Source organism: Elephantulus edwardii, unplaced genomic scaffold (assembly GCF_000299155.1).
Source record: "Elephantulus edwardii isolate Elephantulus edwardi_28Jun2011 unplaced genomic scaffold, EleEdw1.0 scaffold00233, whole genome shotgun sequence".
Lineage (NCBI taxonomy): Eukaryota > Metazoa > Chordata > Mammalia > Macroscelidea > Macroscelididae > Elephantulus > Elephantulus edwardii.
Genome location: NW_006399983.1, coordinates 4271768 through 4296440, shown reverse-complemented (window position 1 = coordinate 4296440; position 24673 = coordinate 4271768). Strand labels below are relative to the sequence as shown.

Here is a 24673-nt window from a genome sequence, read left to right as displayed (position 1 = left end):
GAGATTCAGGTCGTGCAGAAACTCTGGTGGCCTAGTGGCAAGAAGCTGCACTACAATCTTGAAGGTATGTGGTTTGAGGCCACCAGCTGCTGCATGGGAGAAGGATGGGCAATCTCCTCCCATGGAATTAACCACCTCTGAAAACCTGCCAGAGGGTCAGCTATGGGTCTGTTTCAACTCAACAGTACATAACAACAACAACAACAGAATGCATGTTGGGGAGCGCTGGTGGTGCGGTCTGTAAGGAGTTGTGCTGCTAACCCGAAGGCCAAGACTCTCTAGTGCTTTGAATTCACCAGTGAATCTGAGAGAGAAAGATGCTTGGAAAACCACTGGTGGGTCAGCCAAGAGGTGTTTCTGACACAAAGGCAATGAGTTTATGATGGGAAAACATACGGTGCTTATTTAATAACAGGAAGCCTTCGAACATCGTATACAGGTCCTTCTGATCAACAGGGACTTGGACTTGAGGCAGCAAACATTTTAATAAATAAGTCCTGCTCTGTGCCATGCATTGTCTGGGCTGTGGAGAGGTGATAGTTTTAATCAATAAACAAGCCCTGCTCTGTGTCATGCATCATCCGGGCTGTGGGAAGGCTTTAAACATAGCCTCCCAGGCCCCCACCCTGCAGGTTCATTGTGAGGATTACATATGGCCAAAGGTGACAATCACTTAGCACAATCCTGATACGTAAAACATGTCAGAAGAATCAGGCATCTCTTCCTTTCTACCACTGACTGCTTGAAGATACGAGCATTACAAAATCAAGTCCAGCCTCTATAAATAACCTGCAGGGGGTGGGAGACAGCCCACTACAACATGAGGGCATGCAGAATGCCTTGGCCCAGTGCCCTCCATGGAGACACTTCTACCAGGGAAGAGAGTTCCTTTGTAAAGTAGACTGGCAGATTCTGAGCTTATCCTCTGTGTTAGGATAGTATGATTGGAGTGTTTGTGTTTTTTTGTTTTTTTGTTGTTGTTTGTTTGTTTGTTTTTAATCTCTGAAAGGTGGTATGATAGAACACTGGAGCTGGGAGAGACTTTGGCACTCTAACCATTGCAACATCCACTTTCAGCCTACAAAGACCAGAGAGGCAAACTATCTCAGTTAGGAGAGACAGGGACGCTCAGGAGTCCATATGTTCTGGCTCCTGGTACACACTAACTGCTCCCAGGAGGACCGACTTGGAAAATTCTCCAGCCAGGCTAAGAAGGCTGTGTGCTACATTCTGGAAAGCAAACAGGACACTGGATGGAAGATAGGCCAGCTTGGCCACCTGTGTTACCTCTTGTACTTCAGCAGAGGCACTATCTCCAGTCCAAACTGTTCAGTGAACTGGATCACTTCCCAGCCATGCAGCAGCTGCTTCAACAAATAAGTGCACAGACACACATGGGCGCTGCAGTCTCTTCATCAACATGCTGCTCAGGGCAATGATGGTTATTATGACTCATTCCACCTGAAACTAAAAATATCTGACCAACCGTTGGACAAGTAAATGGTGGCTGGAATAAATGTAAAAATGTACCAATTTTACTTTCCTTTGTTTGTGAGAAAAGGGCTCTGAAGGCTTTAAAGGAATGCCATAACCAAGACACTGCCTGGCAGGATCTTAGCCAGTTTATGTGATGGGAAATATAGCCATGAAGATGGAAAGGGACCACTGAGGCTTTGACTTTTCTACAGTTAAGATATGATGGGCTGTGTCTCTTCCCTTCACCTATGTGGCTACTCTGACTGATGGAACACAGTGGGAGCACATGGTGCTGGTTTTGGGGCTCAGGGCATTACAGGACTGGTACAGGACTTCGTTTCTCTTGGAACCCAGAGCTGCGTGTAGGATGTCTAGCTGTCCTGCTTGGAAAGCCCACGTAGACACACTCAGAGGCCACATTCAGGGGGAGAGTGGCCAGCAAGCCCAGCCATCCCTGTAAGGTTCCAGATGTGTGACGGACTTTGTCTCAGACTGTGCAGACCTGACAAGCCAACACAGTGGTCCCAGCTGTTGACACACAGCTCAGAGGAATTGGCCAGCTGGTCCCTACCCAAATTCTTGATCCACAAACTTGGGAGATATAATGAAACGGTGACTGCTTAATTAAATCACTACATTTTGGGGTAATTTGTTAGGCAGCATCTGGCACCCTGTCCTTTCTCTCCCTCTCATTCTCCCTCTGCCTGTGTCTCTGTCTCTCTGTTTCTGTCTCTCCCTCCCTCCTCCCCTCTCCCTCTCCTTCACACTCTCACCTTCTCCCTCTTCCTCACTGCCTCCCTCTCCCACTAACCCCCATGAAGGTCTTCTTCAGCAATGCTCAGCATCAACTAACCTCATCCATCTCTGTTTCCATCCCAGACCTCAGTCCCTAATCCTGGCTACCCCTTATTATCAAACTTTACACAGACAAGAACTTCAGAGTTTGCCCCTCTTGCTCTTACTTATTTTTCTGGTCAGTGCACAGACGTGTCTTGCACAGGCTGCCTGACACTCCCTACTTCCAAGTACAGGAAACTTCTTTGACCAGACCTGGTTTTGCATTCACACTTTCTGCATGATTCATGTGGATTGCAGCACATTTAGTATTTTTTTTTCCCCTGAGACAGAGTGATGCTAGGTTGTGCTCATATATTTGGCACGTCTGTGGCACCTGACAAGCTCTGCTAATATAATTAAAGTTCACACTGCTCAGGCTCACTTACCAGGCGGTTTGCAAGGGAGATGGTGCCTGCAGTCACCTCGGCTTCTTGCTGACACTTGAGTTTGTCTGCTGTTGCTCTCTCAAACTTGGCTGTGAGCTTTGCCAGGTTTTCATTAAGGTGCTGGTGGGAAGGAGAAAAAGCCCATGAGCCACTTCAACCCAGATCAAAGGTGCGTTAGGTGCATGTCTCAGAACACAGCCCTGAGATGAGGGTCTGTGTGTAAGTGACTTTTTTAAAAAATTGTATTATTTTTACATGTACCATCAAATCAGATCTGACTGGTACAGGAGGAGATTGCCTCCTCTTTCACTAGCAGAGCATCTGGTGGATTTGAACCGCGTACCTCTGGGATTACAGTGCAGCATCTTGCCACTAGGCCACCAAAGCTCCCTAAAAGTCACTTACCTCGGGAGCTCTGGTGGCCTAGTGGCAAGAAGCTGTGCTGCAATTCCTAAGGCACGTGGTTCGAGTCCACCAGCTGCTCTGCAAGACAAAGGCAAGCATTCTCCTCTCATGTGATTAACTGCCTCTGAAAACCCACTGGAGGATCAACTATGGGTTGGTTCTGATGCTACAGTACACAACAACCACCACGACCACAGCAGAAAGCTGGGCAGGGAAGGGAGGAAGCCGAGCTCAGGTGGAGACCCGTCAGGACAGCTGCAGCCTGGCCCTGTGATGGGCACGTGGTGTGGAATTCCAGCACTATCATCACCAAAGACAAGACACACTCCCACTCCTGGGTAAAGGCGAATGAGGTCTGATTGTGGGGTTCAGCATGTGAGAATAGAGTCTGTCTTTGGTTCCACTGGGGATAAATTATTCCAATCACCTGACAATGAGGCACAGGTGCTGGCTGTCAGAGCAGAAAGCCTATGAAACAGTCCACCGGAACCCAGGGGAACCTGCGAAGGACACAGGAGTGTCCATTGCAATTGATCTGATTCTAGGGAGTGGAGTTTTGGAACGTACGACATCTCACTGTTATAAAATCCTAGGAATATAAGGCCTCTATGTAAGAGTTTGACAGCGGCATGGAGAGACACAGATGGAAAGGGCCGAGGGATGAGGTCTGCTGGCATCAGGACTGGCTCTGGACAGGCTGTAGGAAGAGCCTCTGACTGGGTAAGATGAACTGGAGAGGACACCAATGCCCTAAGAGAAAGGCTCACTGGTATTTTCAGATTGAGAGCTGCAAGAACACAAGGAGATTAACTCTTTTCACTTAAACTCATCTATTCTTAGACATTTTTGAAGTTTAATTTTGTGATACAGTCAGTTTGGTAAAGTCAGAATTTAGAATTGAAGCAAGTAAGCTTGGTTGCCTCTGTTGTTAATGTGTACCACAGAGTCAGAACGAACCCATAGCTGACCCTCTGTGAGTTTTCAGAGGCAGTTAATCGCACGGGAGGAGACTGCCCATCCTTCTCCTATGGAGTCACTGGTAACCTTGAACTGCGTGCCTTCGGCATGGCAGTGCAGCTTCTTGCCACCAGAGCTCCCCTGGTTGTCACTAGAAAGTCTATTTTCAGAAACAAAGGCACGGGAGCAAATAGCAGACACCTCCAAATGGGTCTCACTTCTATGCGAAAACTGGAGTTCAGGTTGGTTTGTCAATTACAACAACCACAACAACAAAAAGGAAAATAGTGCCAAGTTCAGAGCCACCCAGACCCACAGCCATCAAATCAATTCTTATGCCCAACAGCCTGACAGGACAGAGGGGAACTTCCCCCTAGGGTTAGCCAAGTTATAATCTTCATGGAAGCAAGACTGCAATGGCGTTCTCCTGTGGAATGGCTGCTGGGTTTGAACCATTGACCTTTGGGCTAATAGGTGAGGGTTAACAACTGCACCACCAGGGCTCCTTTCAGAGAGCCAAGAAGTATCAAAAGTAGACAGGGAGCCATCCAATAGTTATTGCTCAGTGCCACCAACTACATATGACTCATGCGACTCTACGCACAACAGATATGAGCCTCGCCCTTTCATGCACCATCCCCGCTACCTCTGTCATGCTCAAAGCCCACTGTGGTCGTCACTGCGTCAGTCCATCTGGTGGAGGATCCTCCTCTCTCTCTCTCTGACCTACTACCGGTCCCAGCACGATGTGTCTCTCCAAGGACTGGTTCTTCCTGAGCACATGCCCACAGTGAGTGAGAGGAAATTTCTTGATCCTTGCTCTGAGGAACACTCTGGTTGCACTACTTTTGAGACAGACTTGCCATTCGATTGTTGTTGTTAAGTGCCGTCGAGTTGTAGACGACTCATAGCAACCTTATGAATGAGAGACCTGAACACTTGTATAACTTTCATCGTTTCTCCAAGTTCATAGAGGCAAGCTATTTCTGAAGTGGATGTCACTCCTGCCATGGGTAGCCATTATCACATTTAATACATCAATATCATAGTGTCAGCATCACAGCAACTACAAGTTACCTCTGTACAGCAAATGGACAGACCAGTGCTATGCCACTTAGAAGAATGTTTGACCAAAAGACAATTAAAATTAGCCTAAAGGCCACAGACTAAAATCACCCATCTTTGGCTTGGTAGCATCACTTTCTGTCCACTAGGCCAACTGAGCTCTCTCTATGTTGTTGTTGTTAAGTGCCATCAAGTCATAGATGACTCATAGTGATGCCATTCAATTAGTGATGGCAAAATGACTACACTCATCTTCCTTGCCTCCTTCCTTGGACTTCTCTCTAAAATTATGAGGAAACTGAAGAAGTTTCACATTCACGATTATAAGTAAATTGGTGAGGACCATTAGAGGGTCAGGAAATCCAGCAGATTGCTAGAAGACCATGTTGCTGGATGAACGGAAATTAATGGATGAAGGCAGAAGAAGTGCAGTTCCCCAGTGGGGGAGCTGATCAGCCTGGCAGCCTGGGGATCTGGAAATGCCAGGTGCAGTGGAGGATGCAGCTTAAAATGAGGGTGTTAAATGAAAGCCTTTTTGATCCCTCATCCACACATCCTGCAATGCTGCCAGGCATCCATGATGCCAGACAAGAGATTCAATCAACTGTCAGAGAAATGATACCACATGCTGGCACTGAGGATGCTTCCAGGTTAGCCCACGCGAACTTGACAAGCCATTTCTGTTAGACAGGCAGCTCTGCCTCTGTTTGTCGAGAGAGCTGGTGATCTCTATACACAAGGACAAGAAGATATTAATGAAAGCCTAGATCGACAGAAAGACAGACAAAGGTAAATTAAGCAGGGACAAAATTACCTGGAGAAAAGCAGAGCAGGCGTGGGACAACAATTGAAAAGCGTAAGAAGGGCCAGAATTGCTTTCTCATACTGACAAAAGATGTCTCATCTATAAAACAAGAGGAGGATGCTGTTAAGAACACAAAGCACAAATGCTGCTGTGGGAATTATAAGATAAAACAAAACAAAATCAAAGAAAGAACTAAAAGATAATACCGAAGAGCTGTCTCAAAGTAGAAGAAAATATGAAGCAAAGAAAAGATGATAAAAATATGAGAGCAGTGTAGGAAGCTCAACAACTAATCAGTATGCATCCCAATAGGATGGTGAGGCTCTGGAGGCACAGTTCATAGAAGTCACCCACTAACCCCAGGGCTGCTTCTTTCTGGCTGTTCGAGCCACCAGTGTGCCCAGGAGAAAGATGAGCCATTACTTTCCATGTGGTTTTTAGCCTTGGACACCTGCTGGAGAGTTGGCAAATAAACGGCTTCTGACTCAATGGCAATGAGGAGGAAACCAAAAATTTAGAAAAGGGGTTATCAAAGAAACAATACAAAGTGATTGAAGGGCTGAATGAAATGGGTTTCTACATGTCATGTACAATGAATTAAAATGAAGGATATACAGCTGAGCATATCAAACTAAGGTTTCAGACACCAATAATAAAGGTCAAAAGACTTTCAGAAAGAAGGGGGGAATAGAGTATTTATTAAAAAATGAGACCATGTCATCAAATTTCTTATCACACAAGAGGATATCATTTGGTTTTATCCTCATCAAACAGCACAAAGCAGCAATCCAGAGCAAGGGGGATACCAACTCAGAATCGATACTTGGCAAAGAAAAACATTTCCATGCTATAGATTTACCTCTCACCATTTCTGAGAAAGTTACTTGACAATGAGCCACAGAAGAAGAAAATAAGAAACCAAGTATAAAGCATGGGGTCCAGAAGTCATTGGAACCAATGTAAAAAAGAAAATCCAGTAAAATTTGTTGCTTCCTATCATTGTCTGTAACCCTGGACCAGGGACTTGAGGAAAAGGTCTGGGGTGACAAAATGAGGGCTTGACAGAATGCTAATCTTTGTATGCTTTTGTTGTTGTGTACCGTAGAGTTGGAACCGACCCACAGTTGACCCTCTGACAGGTTTTCCGAGGCAGTTAATCACACAGGAGGAGATTGCTCATCCTTCTCCTACAGAGCAGCTGGTAGGATTTGAACCACGTGCCTTTGGGATTGCAATGTAGCTTCTTGCCACTAGGCCACCAGAGCTCAAACTTTATATAGAGAGTTTAAAAAAATAATTGCAGAAATAAACTTAATGGAAGAGGGGGGAAAAAATAAAAACAGGAATTACAAGAGGGTAATTACTGTATATCACTGAGTTCTATATGAACATCATCACAACCATGGAAAATGGACTCTGTTGGATATAATTTTCCAACCAGTCCCTGGACATATATGGGATGGTTAATTTTGGTTACAGAACAGAGTGTAGGTACTTTTGGCCTGGGCAAGTAAAAAGCAAAAACAATGAAAAGCAATGACGAGAGACAGTGGGGGTGGAAGGCAGGGAGAAGAACTGCAGGAAAAGGTAATAGTTTCATCTTGAAAACCAAGAGCTCCACAGAAGTGGCCTCTGTGTGACAGAAGCAGAAATAAAGGTGGTTGTTATTATTTGACATCAAGCAGATTTCAACTCATGATGAACTCATAGGTACGCAGAACAGGATTATGTAGGCTGTGACGTTTCAAAAGCAGATAGCCAGGCCTCTCCTTTGAGGTGCTTAGGGATGGGTTCAGTCAGTCAACTTTTCAGTTAGTAGTTCAAGCCCCTTAAATGCCAAACCCTTGCAGTGGAGGCAATTCTAACCCAGTGACCCTGTAGGACAGACTTGTTACTGTTGTGTGCTTTTGAGTTGGAATTGACTCATAGCTGATATTCCAGTGAATTTTCAGAGACTGTAAATCACACTGGAGTAGAAGACTCAAATTTCTCCCTTAGAGCATTTGGTGGATTCAAACTGAATGCCTTTGGGTTGGCAGTGCAACTCCTTACCAGTAGGCCACCAAAGATGGGCTAGAATGGCAAAATAAAGATTATGTCAATGAGAAATAAGTGCTACCACTATATTAGGAAGACAAAGAGATTAATGACATATCCTTATCAGCAAACTTAGTCTTTAAAAACTAAGGTGTGTCTGACTCAAACTATGATCTTTTTAATCACTTGCTGTGCATCTGAGAGCTGGCAATGAATATGGATGACGAAAGAAGAAATGACGCCTGTGAGCTGTGGGGTTGGAGAAGAGCACGGAATATGAACTGCCAAAGGAACAAATAGCTATGCAACCAGAGTGCTTCTTATAGGCAAGGATGGATAAGCTTTGTCTATCGTACCTTGGTCATGTTGCTAGGAGAGGCTATTCTTTGAAAAGAGACATCATGCTTGGAAAGGTGGAGGGTCAAGGAAAGATAGGAAGACCCTCAATGAAGTAGACTGACAAAATTACTGCAGCAATAGGCTCATGTATGTCAGGAATTATACGGATAGCACAGGATAGGACAAATTTCAGATCTGTTGTTCATAGGGTTGTTATGAGTTGTACTTGATTTGATGGCACCTAACAACAACAACATCATCAGAAAATGAGATAGTGAGAAAAAGAGGTATTAACATAGTACATAGATAAGTCAGAAATAGAAATGCCAGAGGAAAGGTAGATAACGTAACAGGATCAGATGATTGCAGTGTTGAAAAAGCACTGGGACAATAGCGACATGCAGCTTATTTGTCTCCTCAAATGGGAAGCCACTACTTAGCTCCAGGGTCAGTTAATGCTATGCATCAATCTCCTCATATTTCGGGATTGCCCTGAAATCAGATTTTTACAGAAAGCTCCTGCTGTTTTAAAGTTGGCAGCTAATTAAATAATTTTCCAACATTATTCTCAAGTCGACTGAAAACATGAAATCAATCGGTAGCAGGCTCTGATGCAGCATTAATAATTGGTTGATACAGAAAAAGAATTAAAAGGGCAGCGACTGTTGTTTCTCATATGAAGCTCTTTTCTACTATCACATATTTTTATTTTTTGTGTGATTATATGTAGGCAATCCTGGGTGGTATTAATGGCTAACATGCTCACTGCTAAAGAGAACTCAAAGGTTGGGAGTTCAGGTCCACCCATAAGCATCCTGGAGGAAAAGATCCATTCTGCTACTTCTGAGGATTCAGCCACTGAAAACTGTATGACACAGACTTCAGCTCCTGACACACATGCGGTTTCTGTGACTTGAAGGAATTAGCATCAAGTTGATTTGGGTTTGGTATTTACATGCTCATTAAAAATGTCTTAGTTGTTTTATAAATATTATCATTTTTGTAAGAAGCCCTGGTGGCATAATGACTTAAGCTGTTAAGTGAATGTTTGGCAATTGGAATCCTTTTTTTTCTCATCAGGAGAAAGATAATCAATCTCCTCTAGTAATGATTTTACAGCCTTGGAAAGCGGGTGAAGGGTCGCCATGAGCAGGAACTGACGTGAAGGCCCTGGATGTGGGTGACCAATTCTATGCACCTGTAACATTTTAGAAAATGTTAATGCTTATCACAGAAAAAAAAATTAAAAGATACAGATAAAGAACGAGTTATCTAGAATCCACCCAGAGGTAATCTCCACTGTTAATATTTGTGTGTGTTTATTTCTATTACATATGTAATCACATTATAGCAAAGCTAAAGTGTATACTCCTTAGGGGTGTAAGGCACACAGAGGAGTAGTGCTAACATAAAGGCTGCACTCCTCATGGTTCAAATCCACGAGCAGCTATGCAGGGTGGGGGAAGGAAGAGTAATTCCCTGTGCAATTTACAGCCTCAGGAACCTGCTGGAGGGGCAGTCAGTTATAAGCCAGTTCTAACTACATGGCAGTGAGTTTGAGTTTTAATCTCTTTTGAAATGTGATTTCTATTTGTTTTAAATCATGCATTTTGAATATAAAGTGCTTTGATGTTGCTGTGTACTGTCAAGTTGGAATTAATCAATAGTTGACCCTCTGGCAGGTTTTCAGAGGCTGTTAATTGCCTGGGAGGAGATTACCCACCCTTCTCCTGCTGAGCAGCTTGTGGATTCGAACCACATGCCTTTGAGATTGAGACACAGCTTCTTGCCACTTCGAATTATTCAAAAAATCCTGAAAAGAAGGCTGGCAGTACACATGCAGGGAGGAATTTCCTTACCCTGGGGGCACCTCCTGTTCGTGAAAGGGTTTGCCTGTCTCCTCTCTTGTTGGTGTAGGAGGTCGCAATTCTTGCGGTATTGGTAGGTATGAGGATGGAGAAAAGGGTATTAAAAGCAAGAACTCATCTACTTGGAAAATATTTTGTCAGAAATGATGTGCCCTCCTAAAGTCGCCAAGTATTTCTGAGCTGTTCTTGGTTTCACAGTCTGAGTGGACCATGTGAATGCTGGCTATTGAAAAGACAGAAACATTGGGAAAACAGTCCCTTCACACCAAATGTTCTGTTGGTTAAAATGGCTGGAGTAAAGAGTGCTAGGGACGGCAGCACTTATAGCACTTTTCCTGGGAAAACAGGGAAACACGGGAATCACTGGCCCATTTATTTCTCAAAAGAAGGAATGGGGCAAAGTGCTCTGCACCTCAAGTTCTTTGAAGGCCACAGTCATGGTGACATCATCTGCCTTAAGTAAACTGGCTTGTCAACACCTGGGTTTATAAAGCAAATGTATTGACAGGAAACTAGGTGTTTTACCAAAGCATCTTTTCTTTACAAAGCGTTGGGTTTTGAGGATTTTGAATTAATGCCTTTGATTAGAATTCAAACTAATAACTAAGAATCCCATGTTTCAGGAGGCATGTCTATGCTCTGCACAATTTAGAAGACTCTTTATTCTCAGCGTGTATTTTCAGGGAGCTGCAATGCTCATCAGCTTGAAAACACTCATGCTCTACGAGAGAAAGAAGGATAATCTCCTCCCTGAGATTTATAGCTTCTGAAAACCTGCTAGAAGTTCACCTAGAGTCAGTTCTAAATTGACAGCAATGAAGGTTGCTATTTTTGTTGTTGTTGTTGTTATCACCTCGACAAATTCCCAGGCAGAATGTTATTTGCCTAGGATGCATGTGATAAATGAAAATCCAGAAAATGTTAGGGTTTGAAGTCAATGGTGTACTTGCATGTGACCTTACACCCGGTTGAAGGAGGGAAGCAGAGGTGACAGCAAGAATACAGTGGTCATAACAGTGGTGGAAGCAGCTCCTGCTGCCACGCTGATCTTGCATGACTGAGGTTGTGTGTGTTCGCACATACACCTTGAGTTTGAGCTTCACGTGTGTCATCTCCTTTATCTTCATAGCAAACCCTCAAGATGACAAGATTCTTGTGTGTATTTTATGGAGATGGAAATTGAAGCTTGGATATCCTAAAGATCTTGCTAAAGGCCACCTAAACACAATAGCTTGGATGAGAACTGAGAACTAACTGTGGTATTTAATCCACTATACTATCCTAGTGGCTTTTCATTTTACCTCTAGCTTTGCTAATACCCACTTTTAACAGCAAAGGTGAAGTTCAAGGGAAATCCTTCTTACGCAGGTGTGAGCTTGAGATTGTCATCACCATCTCCTGATCCTGGGTGAAGCAGAACCCCAGCATCAATACAAGGTTTATAAAAATTATTTTACTGTTTTGCTTTTATGGTCAACAGATGCTACCCTAAAACCCCAAACATTTCCAATAAAATTTGCAGACAGTATGGAGCATGCCCAGAAGTCCCATTTGTCTTGGTGGTTGAGTGGGAGTTGGGCAAACAGTTGGCCAGGACTGAAGACAGAAAGTATAAAAGGTAAGGTAAACCTTAAATCTCAAAGGGAAAAAGCAAAGGAATCTTTAATCTTGACCTTATTTTCTTTGCCATCAAAACTGTGAAAAATATTTGCCAAATTAATCTATGACTAATTATCTGGGTCCATGGATACTGTTGTTTATACTTATCTTTCATCTTTTCTATCCTCAGTGAATAAAGGGGAAAAAACTTTTGCAGTTTGACACTGTGTACTACAGTCGACAAGCTCAGACCAGGCAATGAGTGGCGAAATCACACCAAATGGCTCTGATTCAGTGTCCCCATGTGAGTCAGAGAAAAACTGTGCCTCATAAAGTTTTCAATGGCTAATTTTTGGAACTAGACCATGAGGTTTTTCTTCCAAGAACATGAACTTTAACCTTTGGATTAGCAGTTGAGTGTGTAACTTGCATCATTGAGGGTTCCTGGACCTAGATAGTATTTGAGAAATTAAGTGTCTGAAGAATTGAGGCCTTTGAGTCATGGTGTTGCAGAAGAGTGGTGAAATCCCATGGAATGCCCAAAGGACAATCAACTATGTCTTTGGAGAAACTGAACCCAGTGTGCTCTCTGGAGGCAAAAGACGGTAAAGCTCTGCCTTACATCCTCTTTGGGCATACCGTTAGGAATGGCTAGTCTTGGAAAAGGACATTAAGTTGGGAAGGGTGTAAAAGACTTGTTGGAAATTGTTGAGACAATTCATCTCGACAAGATAAACTGACACACTGGAACAAGGGGTTCATGCATATCAGAGGGGTGGGGAGGATGGCACAGGATAGAGCAAGGTTCAGATTTGTTGTTCACAGGGTCTCTAGTCAACTTGATGGCAACCAATAACAACATTAAAAAATATCAGGAGAGTTTGTATAAAAGCTTGGTTTCCCCACTTCCCAAAATGAGAGCAGTGGCTATAAGGTAATGGGCAGGTAAGCCTGTGTTAGGAGGTGTTCAGAACCAGGAGAGTTTGGGCTTCACTTACAGCAATCTTGGCTTTAATGGCTGCGAGCTTCTCTTGGGCAGCTGTGAGGTCCAAGGTGGCTTTGCTCAGCGCTTGACGTTTTGGTTCCACATCGCAGAACACCTCATAGAACCTCACAATATTTATGACCCAGGAGCAGAGACCCGAGGCTGCGTATGATTTGGTGGCCACAAACTCAGGATTGAACTCGGGGTCTTGCAGGTATGGCCTGATGGCTTTGAGGCAGTTCTCATGGATGTTCTCCTTGTCAAAGTTGATGAGGGAGTCCAGGAAGCTATCCACCTTGGCCATGGTGACCTTGGCGGCCTTCCAACTCCGGTCCTTGGGCACCTTGCCGCCAGGGGCCATGAGCACCATCACTGCAGCACTGACGTTGCTTACCGCAGAGGGAGGGGATCCAAATGACTTCAGCTCTGTCAGGTTGGTCTGTGAAAGAGAAGGCAGCTGTTAGGGGGAAACGAATGTCCTTTCTTTGTCCTGGGACCCTAAAGGAGTCAGGCTCTAAAGTGATGGCTCTGAGAGAGTTGCCCTGAGGCCTGAAGCATCCCTCTGAATTGAACTATCATGACTCATCAAAAGGAAACCAAAGCTACTCCCCAGTGGGTTCAGACTTCCCTGAGTGGTTAGCTGAGACTCAGCTACGTTCTTTAAACACATCAGCTAACTTACAGCCCGTTAGAAACTCACAATTATTTCACATTCAACTGAGAACTATAAGGATGCCAACATACTCTGAAATATGCAGTACACCATGAATAAAAAATAAGGTTATTATAAATTAATTTCTCTCCTGGATTGAGGAGAATAAAACTGTATGTAACTCAACTATCTTTTTTTCTTCTCTGATTAAACTGCTTTGTTCCATAAGCTCGTTCTAACCACACTTGACTGTCCTGACTTCTGGTAACAAAGAGGCATTTTCTGCCAAGAAATAATTCATAGAGAAAGCGTGGCACAGCCTCTGCTGTCAATTGCCCCTGTATGGACTTGGACTTTAAGGTTTCACTTGCTTTAGAAAGACAGAGTTGAAAGGGTTGTCCTGGACAAGCCACTGCACCTTTTGAGGGCTCAGGGGCTGAAAATGTGAATTGGGGGCAGGGGAACCCACTACTCTGTAAGTGATCTTGTGCCATAAAAGTAATATTGATTTAAGATCTAGCATGACTGTCAATGAAAAGCCTATAGCTGGGAGGGGGAAGGTGGGCAGGGAGAAAAGTGCAACAATGAATGAATGGAAATCCAAAGTCTGTAAATTTTCATTAAAATTAATAATAATAAAATAAATTTGAAAAGGAAAAGTCTATAGCTTAGAAAGTTCACATGGGTGGTTTTGTGAGTGGAGAAAAACTTGTTTTCCAATTCCCACAGGGTTCTTGTGGACAATCCACAGTGAAGCAGACAATTTCTGTCTCACAATGTTCCCCATCTGTGGGTTTCCAGGCCCAGCAGTCTGACCTTGATGTTAATCGAAGGGTTGGCAGTTTGTCTCACCCAGAAGTAACATGGAAGAACAGTCTGGTGATCCACTTCTATAGAGATCCCAGCCAAGAAATGGCTGTGGAGCAATTCTACTGTGTACCCACAGACTTGGCACTAGTACAAATAGACTCAAAGGCTACATTTTTTTTTTTTCTAGTTGTTTAGTGGAAGTAGATAAGAAATGCTTTCCATGGCTTTACACTTGGCCAAGATAAACTTATCAGGGGGGAAGAATGAAGAAAGGTGTGAGAGCATACTTGTGACAGTGGCCTCTCTTGAGGAGGAAAAGGGAAAAGTGAGAACAAGTTTTGCATAGCCCTCCAAATAAAATCAATCAAAGGCCCACATTAAAAAACAGAACAAAACAAAACAAACCAACCCAACAACAAACAACAAATACAATGAAAGATGAGAAGGGAAGTATGTAAGAAGTTCAGTAAATGCCAAACAAGATATATAGAAAATCACCAAAACATATTATAAACAAACTTTCCAAAGTGAAGTAGAAAGAAAAAAAATTGAAAGCAACTTGGGAAAAACAAAAAGGTACCTACAGAGGAGAACTGATAAGACTATGCTCTGATTTCTCAGAAGAAACTATGCAAGCAAGAAGGAAGAGATGACATATATCAAACTCTGAAAAAAAAAAGCCAACCAAAACCTATTTGCTCAGCAAAACTGTCCCTCAAACATGTAGTGAAATTAGGAAATTTATAAATAAGGAGAAATGAAGGCAATTTATGAAAATTAGACCTATCTTACAAGAAATACTAAAGAGAGTTCTTTCTTTGGATAGGGAACCACAAACATCAGACAACAACTTAACATTAACACAATAACAACATCATCTGGAAATCAACCTGTTGTTATTGTTGTGTGTCAGGTCAGAACTGACCCATAGTTGACCCTCCAGTGGGTTTTCAGAGGCAGTTAATCACATTAGAAGACAATGTCCATCCTTCTCTTACAGAGCTGCTGGTGGATTTGAACCACATGTCTTAGGGATTGCAGCACAGTTTCTTATCACTCATCTACCAGAGCTACCTGGAAATCAACATAGAGGTGCAAAAATTCTCAACAAAATTGTAGCCAGTAAGATCCAACATGATATAAAAAATAATTTATCATGATCCAGTGAGGTTCATACCAGGCATGCAAGGATGGTTTGACATAAAAAAAATCAGTGTAATCTGACACACAAATAAAACAAACACAAATAACCATATGATCATATCAATCAATAAAAAAAGGAAAATAATTAACACTTCTTCCTGATAAAAATATCCAACCATCCCCACAGTGGGTTTTTGGATGTTGTGAACTGCAGCAGAGCAGATTGTCCACCTTTCTCCCTTGGAGCCGCTAGTGGATTCAGACTACCAGAGAGGTACCACCTTTGCATTAACAGCACAAGTCCCTATGCAAGAAACCACCAGAGGTCCCAAGCATTTCTGAGTGAATTTTTCCTGATAAAAACACTCAACTAAATTAGAATAGATTTAGGAAAGAGTATATAGATAATTAACACTGTATTAGAACATATGAAGAGAAGGAATGTCCAAGAGGAATATATGATCATGCATTATATGTATAAAAACAATCTGGAACAAGGAGGAGGGAGAGGGAAAGTGGGCAGAAAATGTGCAAAAAATGAATAAAAAAATTAAAAAGTAAAAAAAAATTTAGAACAGAAATTCTTCAACATAATTATGGACATATAAGCAAAGTCAATGACCAGCTTTTGTCTTAATGGAAAGAAACCAAAAACATACCCCCTGGAAATGAGAAGCAGACTAGGATATGCTTTTTCACAATTCCTATTCAATTCTGCATAGGAAGGGCTAGCCAAAGCAACAGGCAATAAGGCAAAATAAATGGCATACAATCAGCAATGAAGGAATAATATCTATTTTTACAGGTGATATGATCCCACGTGGAAGGTCAGAGAAGATCCTCAACACGATGGATTGATATGGTGACTGTAACAACAGGCTCTGGCATGTCTCAAATTGTGAGGATGGTATAGGATAGGGCAAGGGTTAGATCTACTGTTCATAGAATTGCTGTGAGTCATAGAGACAGCTCTGTTGGCCTAGTGGATAGAAAGTTATGCTACCAAGCCAAAGGTGGGTGACTTTAATCTGTGGCCCTCAGGCCCGGTTTTAATTGTTTTTGGTCAAACATTCTTTTAAGTGGTACAGCACTGGTCTTTCCACTTGCTGTACAGAGGTAACTCATGGTTGCTGTGATGCTAAACACTGTGACACTGATGTGTCAAATGTGATAAGGGCTACCCATGGTGGACAGTGTTTGGTGGCGCTCCCCAGTTAAAACAAGCTTGGAAGTAGGAGTGACAACCACTTCTGAAATAGCTTGCCTCCAGAAACTCTATGTACTTAGAGAAATGATGAAAGTTATACAAGTGTTCAGGTCTTTTGTTCATAGGGTCGCTATCTATGACTTGATGGAACTTACCAACAACAACAACAATGATCCTACATATAGAAAACTCCAAAGACTCAGCAAGAAAATTATTGGATGTAGTTGAAAGAGTAAGCACAAAAAGCCACATTCAAAAATTAGTAGGATTTCTTTAACAAAGAGAATGCTAAAAAAGAAATGAGAAAACAATATAAAATTTCCAATAGCCACTCAAAATAGGAAAAGTGGTACTGTTGTTGTTAGGTGTCATCAAGTTGAGTATGACTCCTATTGGCTCTATGGATGATAGATCTGAACCTTGTGCTATCCTGTGGCATCCTCATCATATCTGACACACTTGAACCCACTGTTGTAGTCACTGTATCAATCCATCTAGTTGAGAGGTCTTCCTCTCTTCTGCTGACTCTCCACCTTTCCACACATGATGGCCAATCCCAAGGATTAGCCTCTCCTAATAAAATGCCAAAAGTATAAGAGATGAAGTTTCAACATCTTTGCTTCCAAGAAGCACTCTGGGTACACTTTTACCAAGACTTATCTGTTTGTTCATCTGGCAGTCCATGAGCGATTTAGTACTCTTCTCTAGCACCACAACTCAAAGATATAAATTCATTTTGTAATCATTATTTACCATTTAGTTCTCAGATGCATAGAGGATGATTGTAGAGACCATGGCCTAATCAGACACATCTACCCAAACTGATATCACTGCTCTTCAGTAGCATGGAGAGGCCCTTGACAGTAAACATTCCCAGTGCAATACATCTCCTGATCTCCTGACTGCTGGTACCAAAGGTGCCAATTGTGGATCCAAGTAAGATGAAATAGTTGACAACTTCAATATTTTATCCATTTATCATGATATTGCATATTGGTCCAGTGGTGAGGATTTTGGTCTTCTTGATGTTGAGATGAAATCCATATTGAAAGTGGTAGTCCTTGGTCTTCTACAGCAAATGCTTCAAGTTCTCCTCACTTCCAGCAAAGGCAAGACTGCATCACCTGCATAATGCAGGTTGTTAATGTAGTCTTCCTTAAGTCATGATGCCAAATCCTTCTTCAGTCCAGCTTCTTAAATAATTACTCAGCAAACAGATTAGATAGGCATAAAGAAAGGATACATATACCTTTTCTGATTTTAAATCATGCTGTGTTCCCTTGCTCTGTTTGTACAACTTCCTGGTCTAGGTATAAATTTCATATGAGCACAACTAAATGTTCTGGAATTCCCATTATTTTCACTGTTAGCCATAGTTTGTTATAATTCACACAGTTAAATGCCTATGCATAGTCAGTAAAACACAAATAGATATTATTCTGGTATTCTCTATTTTCAGCCAGGACCCATCTGACATAAGCAATGATATCCCTGGTGCTTTGGCCTCTTCTAAATCTAGCTTGAACTTCTGGCAGTTCTCTGTCAATGTACTGTTCAAGCTTCTGTTGGATCTTCGGCAACATTTTGCTTGCATATGATATAAATGATATTGTTCAATAATTTCTACATTCCCATGGGTCACCTTTCTTGGAAATAGGAACAAATATCTTCTGGTCAGTCGGCTAAACAGCTATCTTCCAAATTTCCTGGCATAGACTGGTAAGCATAGACTAATGAGGGCTGCATCTGTTAGTTGTAATGTGTCAGTTGGTAATTCATTGCTTCCTGGGGCCTTATTTTTTGCCAGCACCTTCACTTCTTCCTTCATTAACGGTGGCTCTTGTTCAAATGGTACGTTCTGAAATGTTTCAGTGTCAACCAATTCTTTTAGGTGCAGTGACTCTGTGAATTCCTTCTATCTTCTTTTGATGCTTCCTAGATTATTCCCAATTTTGCCATGGCTTCTCTCTGTATTGAAACTTGAGGCTGAATTTGTTTTTCAGCTTTAGAATAACATGGCAACAGGGCTGAGCCTTGAAATTTGGAAACACAAGGGAGGAGGAACAGTTGTAAGCAGAAACTAATGATTGGAATGTGAAATGCTAGAAGTATGAGCATAGGTAAACTGGACATCATTAAGGAAGAAATGGAATGCATAAATATTGACATATTAGGTACTGGCGAAATGAGATGGATTGACATGGGACATTTTGAATCAGATTATCATATGATATACTATGCTAGTGAAAAATAAGTAGGGTTGCTTTCATAGTTAAAAAGGCCATTTCTAGATCCATCTTGAAATATAATGTTGTGAGTTACAGGATAATATCCATACAAGGAAGATCTGTTAATACCACTATCATTCAAATTTATGCACTAACTACCAGAGACAAAGAAGAGGAAATAGATGATTTCTACCAACTTTTGCAGTCAGAAATTGATTGAACATGCAACCAAGATGCATTAAAAAATAATAATAATATATGACTGAAATGCAAAAGTTGGGAACCAGGAAGAAGGATCAGTAGTTGGAAAATATGAACTTGGTGACAGAAATGACACTGGGGATAGAATGATAGAATTCTGCATAATGAATTATTTATTCAAAGCAAATACCTTTTATAAGAAACATACACACAGACTATACACATGAATTTTACCTGATGGTATGCACAGGAATCAGACTGTTTATGTTTGTGGAAGGAATCATTGGAGAAGTTCATTATCAACAGTGAAAAGTAGACCAGGTGCTGATTGTGGAACAGACCATTAACTACCTACATGCAAGTTCAAATTAAAGCTAAAGAAGATCAGATGAAATCCACAGGAATAAAAATTTGACCTTCAGGCTATCTCACCTATTGTAAAAACGAACTCAAGAACAAGTTTGATGCCTTGAACACTAATGAGCAAAGACCAGATAAGCTGTGGAAGGATATCAAGATTATCATCCATGAAGAATGAAAAAGGTCATTACAAAGACAGAAGACAAAGAAAAGAGCAAAATGGATGTCAGAAGAGACATTGAATATTGTACTAGCACACAGACAAGGCAAAGCAAAGGGAAGAAATCAAGAAGTTAAGGAGCTGAATAGAAGATTTCAAAGGGCAGCATTGGAAGACAAAGCAAAGAATTATAATGAAACGTGCAAAGAACTGGAGTCTGAAATTAAAAGGGCTGTACTCATTAGGCATTTCTTAAGCTGAAGGAACTAAAGAAAAAATTCAAGCCTCAAGTCTCAATACTTAAGGATGCTATGGGTAGAATACTGAATGATCCAGGAAGTATTAAAAGAAGATGAAAGGAGTATACAGAGTCACTATACCAAAAAGAATTGGATGACACAGAAGAATTTCAAGAAACAACATATGACCTAGAGCAATTGTGATGAAGGAGGAAGTTTGGCTGGTCTGGAGGACTTGTCAAAAAATAAAGCCCCAGTAATTGGTGGAATACCAATCAACATATTTCAGTAAACACATGCTGCCCTGGACATGCTCACTAGGTTGTGCCAAGAAATCTGGAGTACAACTAACTGGCCACCTAACTGGAAGAAATCCATATCTATTCCCATCCAAAAACAGGTGACCCAACAGAGTGTGAAAATTATCATATAATATCTATCATATCACATGCAAGCAAACCCCTGCTGAAGATTACCAGAAACAACTGGAACAGTACATTGACAGAAAATGACCAGAAATACAAGCTGGATTTAGAAGAGGCTGTGGCACTAGAGACATTATCACGAATGTCAGATGGGTCTTGGTAGAAAGCAAAGAGTACCAGAGGGATAACTATCTGTGTTTCATTGACTATCCAAAGGCATTTGACTGTGGGAATCGCAACAAACTTGACTGTGGGAATCGCAACAAACTGTGGTTTACCGTGAGGGGGATGGAAATCCCAGAACACTTGATTGTGATCATGTGAAATCTATACTTGGACCAGGAAACAGTCCTCAGAACAGAGCAGGGAAACATTTCATGGTTCAAAATTAGGAAGAGAGTGTGTCAGGGATTCATCCTTTCTCCATAACTTTTCAATCTCTAAGCAGAACAGATCATTTGGGAGGCTGGGCTTTATGTGGAGGAATGTGGCATCAGGATTGGAGGAAGACTCATAAATAACCTGAGTTATGCAGATCACACAACCTTGCCTGTGGAAACTAAGGATGACCCTCAGTGCTTGCTACAGAAGGTCAAGGACTACAGTCTTCAATATGGATTGAAGCTCTGTATCAAGAAGACAAAGGCCACTGGGCCAATTGGTAGCACCATGATGGATGGAGAACAGATTGAGGTTGTTAACAGTTACAGCTCGCTTGGCTCCATGATCAACACTCTTGGCACCAGCAGTCAGGAAATTGAAAGACAAACTGCATTAGGTAAATGTGCTGTCAGGATCCATTCCAGAGCACTGAGAAGCAATGATGTCATCCTAGAGACTAAGGTGTGCCTGATCCAGTCCATGATTTTCACAATTATTTGCTATGTATCAGAGAGCTGGATAATGACTAAGGATGACAGAATAATTTATGCCTTCCAATTGTGGTGCTGGAGAAGAATCTTGAACATACCATGGACTGCCAAGAAAATAAATAGGTCTGTCTTGGAGAGGGTGAAACCAAATTTCTTCTTAGAGGCCAGGATTTTGAAGCTCCTCTTACATACTTTGGGCATGTGGCCAGGAGAGACCAATCCTTATAGAAGGATACCATGCTCTGAAGGGTGAACGGAGAGGAAGGGTGGAGGAGAGGAAGATCCCAAATGAGATGGGTTGATACAGTGATTAGGAAAAGGGGTAAGAGTGTCAGAGTCAGTGAGGCTAGCTCAGGAAAGGGTAGGCTTCAGAGCACAGGGTTGCTGAGTCGCAGGCGACTCGATGGCGCATAACAACAAATTTAGAAATGCATAACAAGTTCTTCACTTTTCCCCATCAACTTGAGTTCTTTGTACATTATGATACTTTGCTTTTTCTTTTTGAGCTGTCTTTTGAAATGTTCTGTTCATCTAAGGTTGTCTTGAATCAAAATCCACTTGATAGCAACACACAAGAAGCTATTTCATATAATGTGGAGTTATTACACAGCATTTATCCTTTGTGCCTCTCTTATTTCACTTACTATGTTATCATGATTCATCTTAATTGTAATGTGCATACAATGTTACTTCTTTTTTATCAGAAAAATAACTTTTTATTATGTTTGTCTCTTGCCCTTTGTCTCTGCTGGACTCTAAGTTTCATAGGAATTGTGGTCTTTATTCATGTATGTATACTATGCACCCACAACAGTACCTGACACATAAAGATGGGTGATAAATATTTGTTAAATGAATAAATAAGTGTAGGTACACATTCACTCTCTTGAAAAATACTTAATTCAGTGTATAGTCAACATTGTTTGAAGTTACGGAGTTACAGTTATAAACAAAACCAAGCTCACTGTTTTTGGCAGAAGAGCAACAAACAAACAGAGGTAAACCTTTAATATCTTGAATGATGAGAAGTACTTTGAGAAAATGTTGAGACAGACAAATTAGGTAGACAATTTTTAGAGCTTTAGAGAGGTCTGGAAAGGCATTTTTGAGGAGCTGATATTCCTGTGGGATATAAATGATGGGACAGAGACAGCTCTATGGACATCTGCAGGAGGAATATTTCTAGTAGATGAGAGTCAGAGTAGAAAACTGCTTGACCATTATGGACAGTGTGAAGGGTCCTCAGAATACCTAGGTAGTGCAAATAGTTAATGGTTTGTTTACAAACAGAAAGGCAGGAAATGTAAGGACCAGAGGGATTTGGAAGAAAGGCTTGGCATCTCTATGTTGAATAATGAGTCATTGAAAACCTCAAAGAAGAATTATCTACAAGTGTAAAATTTGTCAGTCCAAACGTACCTAGAAGTACCTCAGAATACAAGCATGAGACTCTGCTTCTTCAAGTTCTAAAAACACTGTGGATCACATCTATGTTGTACAGATGAGTGGGAATGGATGGACTAGGTGGAAATAACAACAATGATGACTAATGATGTTAAGTATGTTTTCATGTGCTTATTGAACATCCAATAAAACCAAGTTCTCCTCCTCTGCCATGCATGGACGGGGTCACAGGGTGTCAGAGTTGACTGGACAGTGATTTAGAGGACAGTCAGGTGGGTGGTGGGATGTGAGCTGAGAGGTGGGCAGGGGTAGGTCACAAGGGGATCTGGAGGGCCTGGAGATGAGCCTAGGTTTTATTCTAATTATAGCAGATACTTGGAGGCTTTGGAACTGAGAATGGAATGATTTGATTTCCATTGTGAGAGCTGCTTGCAGGGTGGTTTCCTTGGTGGCAAGGGTGTTCATGGTGGAGGTGGAGCTTGGCTTTGGCTCATACACCTTTGAGTCAGAACCAATTCCTAACTAACCTTCCAGTTGGTTTTTACATTACAGCTGCGAACTACATGTGAGGACACCATCCACTTTTCTCTTTTAGAACTACTGGTGGATTCGAACTGCCAGAGAGGCTTCTGGCTTAACATAGAAACCCCTTATAGACTACACCACTAGAACTCCCTCAAAATTGAAATGTTGTTGTTGTTGTTATGTGCCGTTGAGTCGCCTGTGACTCATAGCGACCCTATGTACAACAGCCCTAAACCCTGCTCTATGCTGTACCAATTTCATTGTCTCGGACACAGCTACCCCCATTACCCCAGTCAGTGAATCAATCCACCTCATCAAGGGTCTTTCTCTCCTGCACTGTCCCTCCACTCTCCCAAGATTGACGTCCCTCTCCAAGGAATCATCTCTCCTAGCATCATGCCCAAGTGCATGAAATAAAGATTTAACATCTTTGCCTTCATGGAGCACTCTGGATGCACATTCTCCAAGACATATTTGTTTGTTCTTTTGGCAGCCCATGGGATATTCAGTATTATTCTCCAGCATCACAGCTGAAAGTCATTAATTATTTTTCTGTCATCCCTTTTCATTGTCCAACTCTCAGATGCATAGCAAGTATTTGGAAAGACCATGGCCTGAATCAGATGCACCTTAGTCCTCAAGCTGATATAACATAATTTAGACAAATTTATTTGTGGTTATTTATACCTTAAATTTATGTGTATATTGTGAAAAAGGATCTATGGTGGCTTAGTGGTAAGAAGTTGCACTCCAGGGGATAATCTCCTCCTGTACCACATGTAAAAATAATACAAAAAAATTAAAAAAAGAAGTTGCACTGCAATCCCAAAAGTGCTTGGTTCAAATCCACCAACTACTATGTGCTATGGGTTGCTTGCAACTTTATGACATACAACAACAACGTTGTGAAAATACATTTTTCCCCCTAATAGCTTATTGTTGTTGTTGCTGTTGCTGTGTACCATGGAGTCAGAACTGACCCTTAGCTGACCATCTGGTGGGTTTTCAGAGGCAGTTAGTCACATGGGAGGAGACTGCCCATCCTTTTCCCGTGGAGCAGATGGCAGCCTCAAACTGTATGCCTTCAGGATTGCAGTACAGCATCTGGTCACTAGGCCCATAGCTTGCATCAGGCACATCTCAGTCTCTAAAGTGACATCCTCGTGCTTTAGTACTTTGACATGATCCTCGACAGCATATTTTCCCACTGCAACTTGTCTTGATTTCTTGGCTACTACTTCTCTGATTGTTGGTTGTAAATCCAAGAAAAATTAAATCCTTGACTACAATGTCCCATTAAGCAGAAAAAAAAGAATATTTAAAGGCCACCAGCTGCTCCACAGAAGAAAGACTGGCAGTCTCCTCCCATGCAATGAATTGCCTCTGAAAACCTTCCGGAAGGGCAGCCATGGGTCAGTTCTGACTCTATGGTGAAATAAGAACAAACAACAGTAGGTTATTACTAATACTATAAATGCTATGGAGAACCAGCAAAACCTGGCTAGAGAGGGAGGGCAGGAGGCATCACTGGGCAAGGTCACCTTGGATAACAGCAAAAGGAGGCATCTTCCAGCAAAAGGAGGCATCTTCCAGGTGAGAACCAGCAAAACCCGGCCAGAGAGGGAGGGCAGGAGGCGTCACTGGGCAAGGTCACCTCGGATAACAGCAAAAGGAGGCGTCTTCCAGGT

General features: G+C 41.9%; 1 protein-coding gene across 1 annotated transcript in view; it reads right to left on the bottom strand.

Annotated features, from left to right (window-relative positions):
• The window catches only part of DNAH9 (dynein, axonemal, heavy chain 9), a 623295-nt gene that overhangs the window by 191701 nt on the left and 406921 nt on the right, over positions 1-24673 (bottom strand). Inside the window, 2 exon segments of the mRNA XM_006898570.1 lie at positions 2700-2819; positions 12773-13198. Coding sequence (XP_006898632.1) covers positions 2700-2819; positions 12773-13198 — 546 coding nt within the window.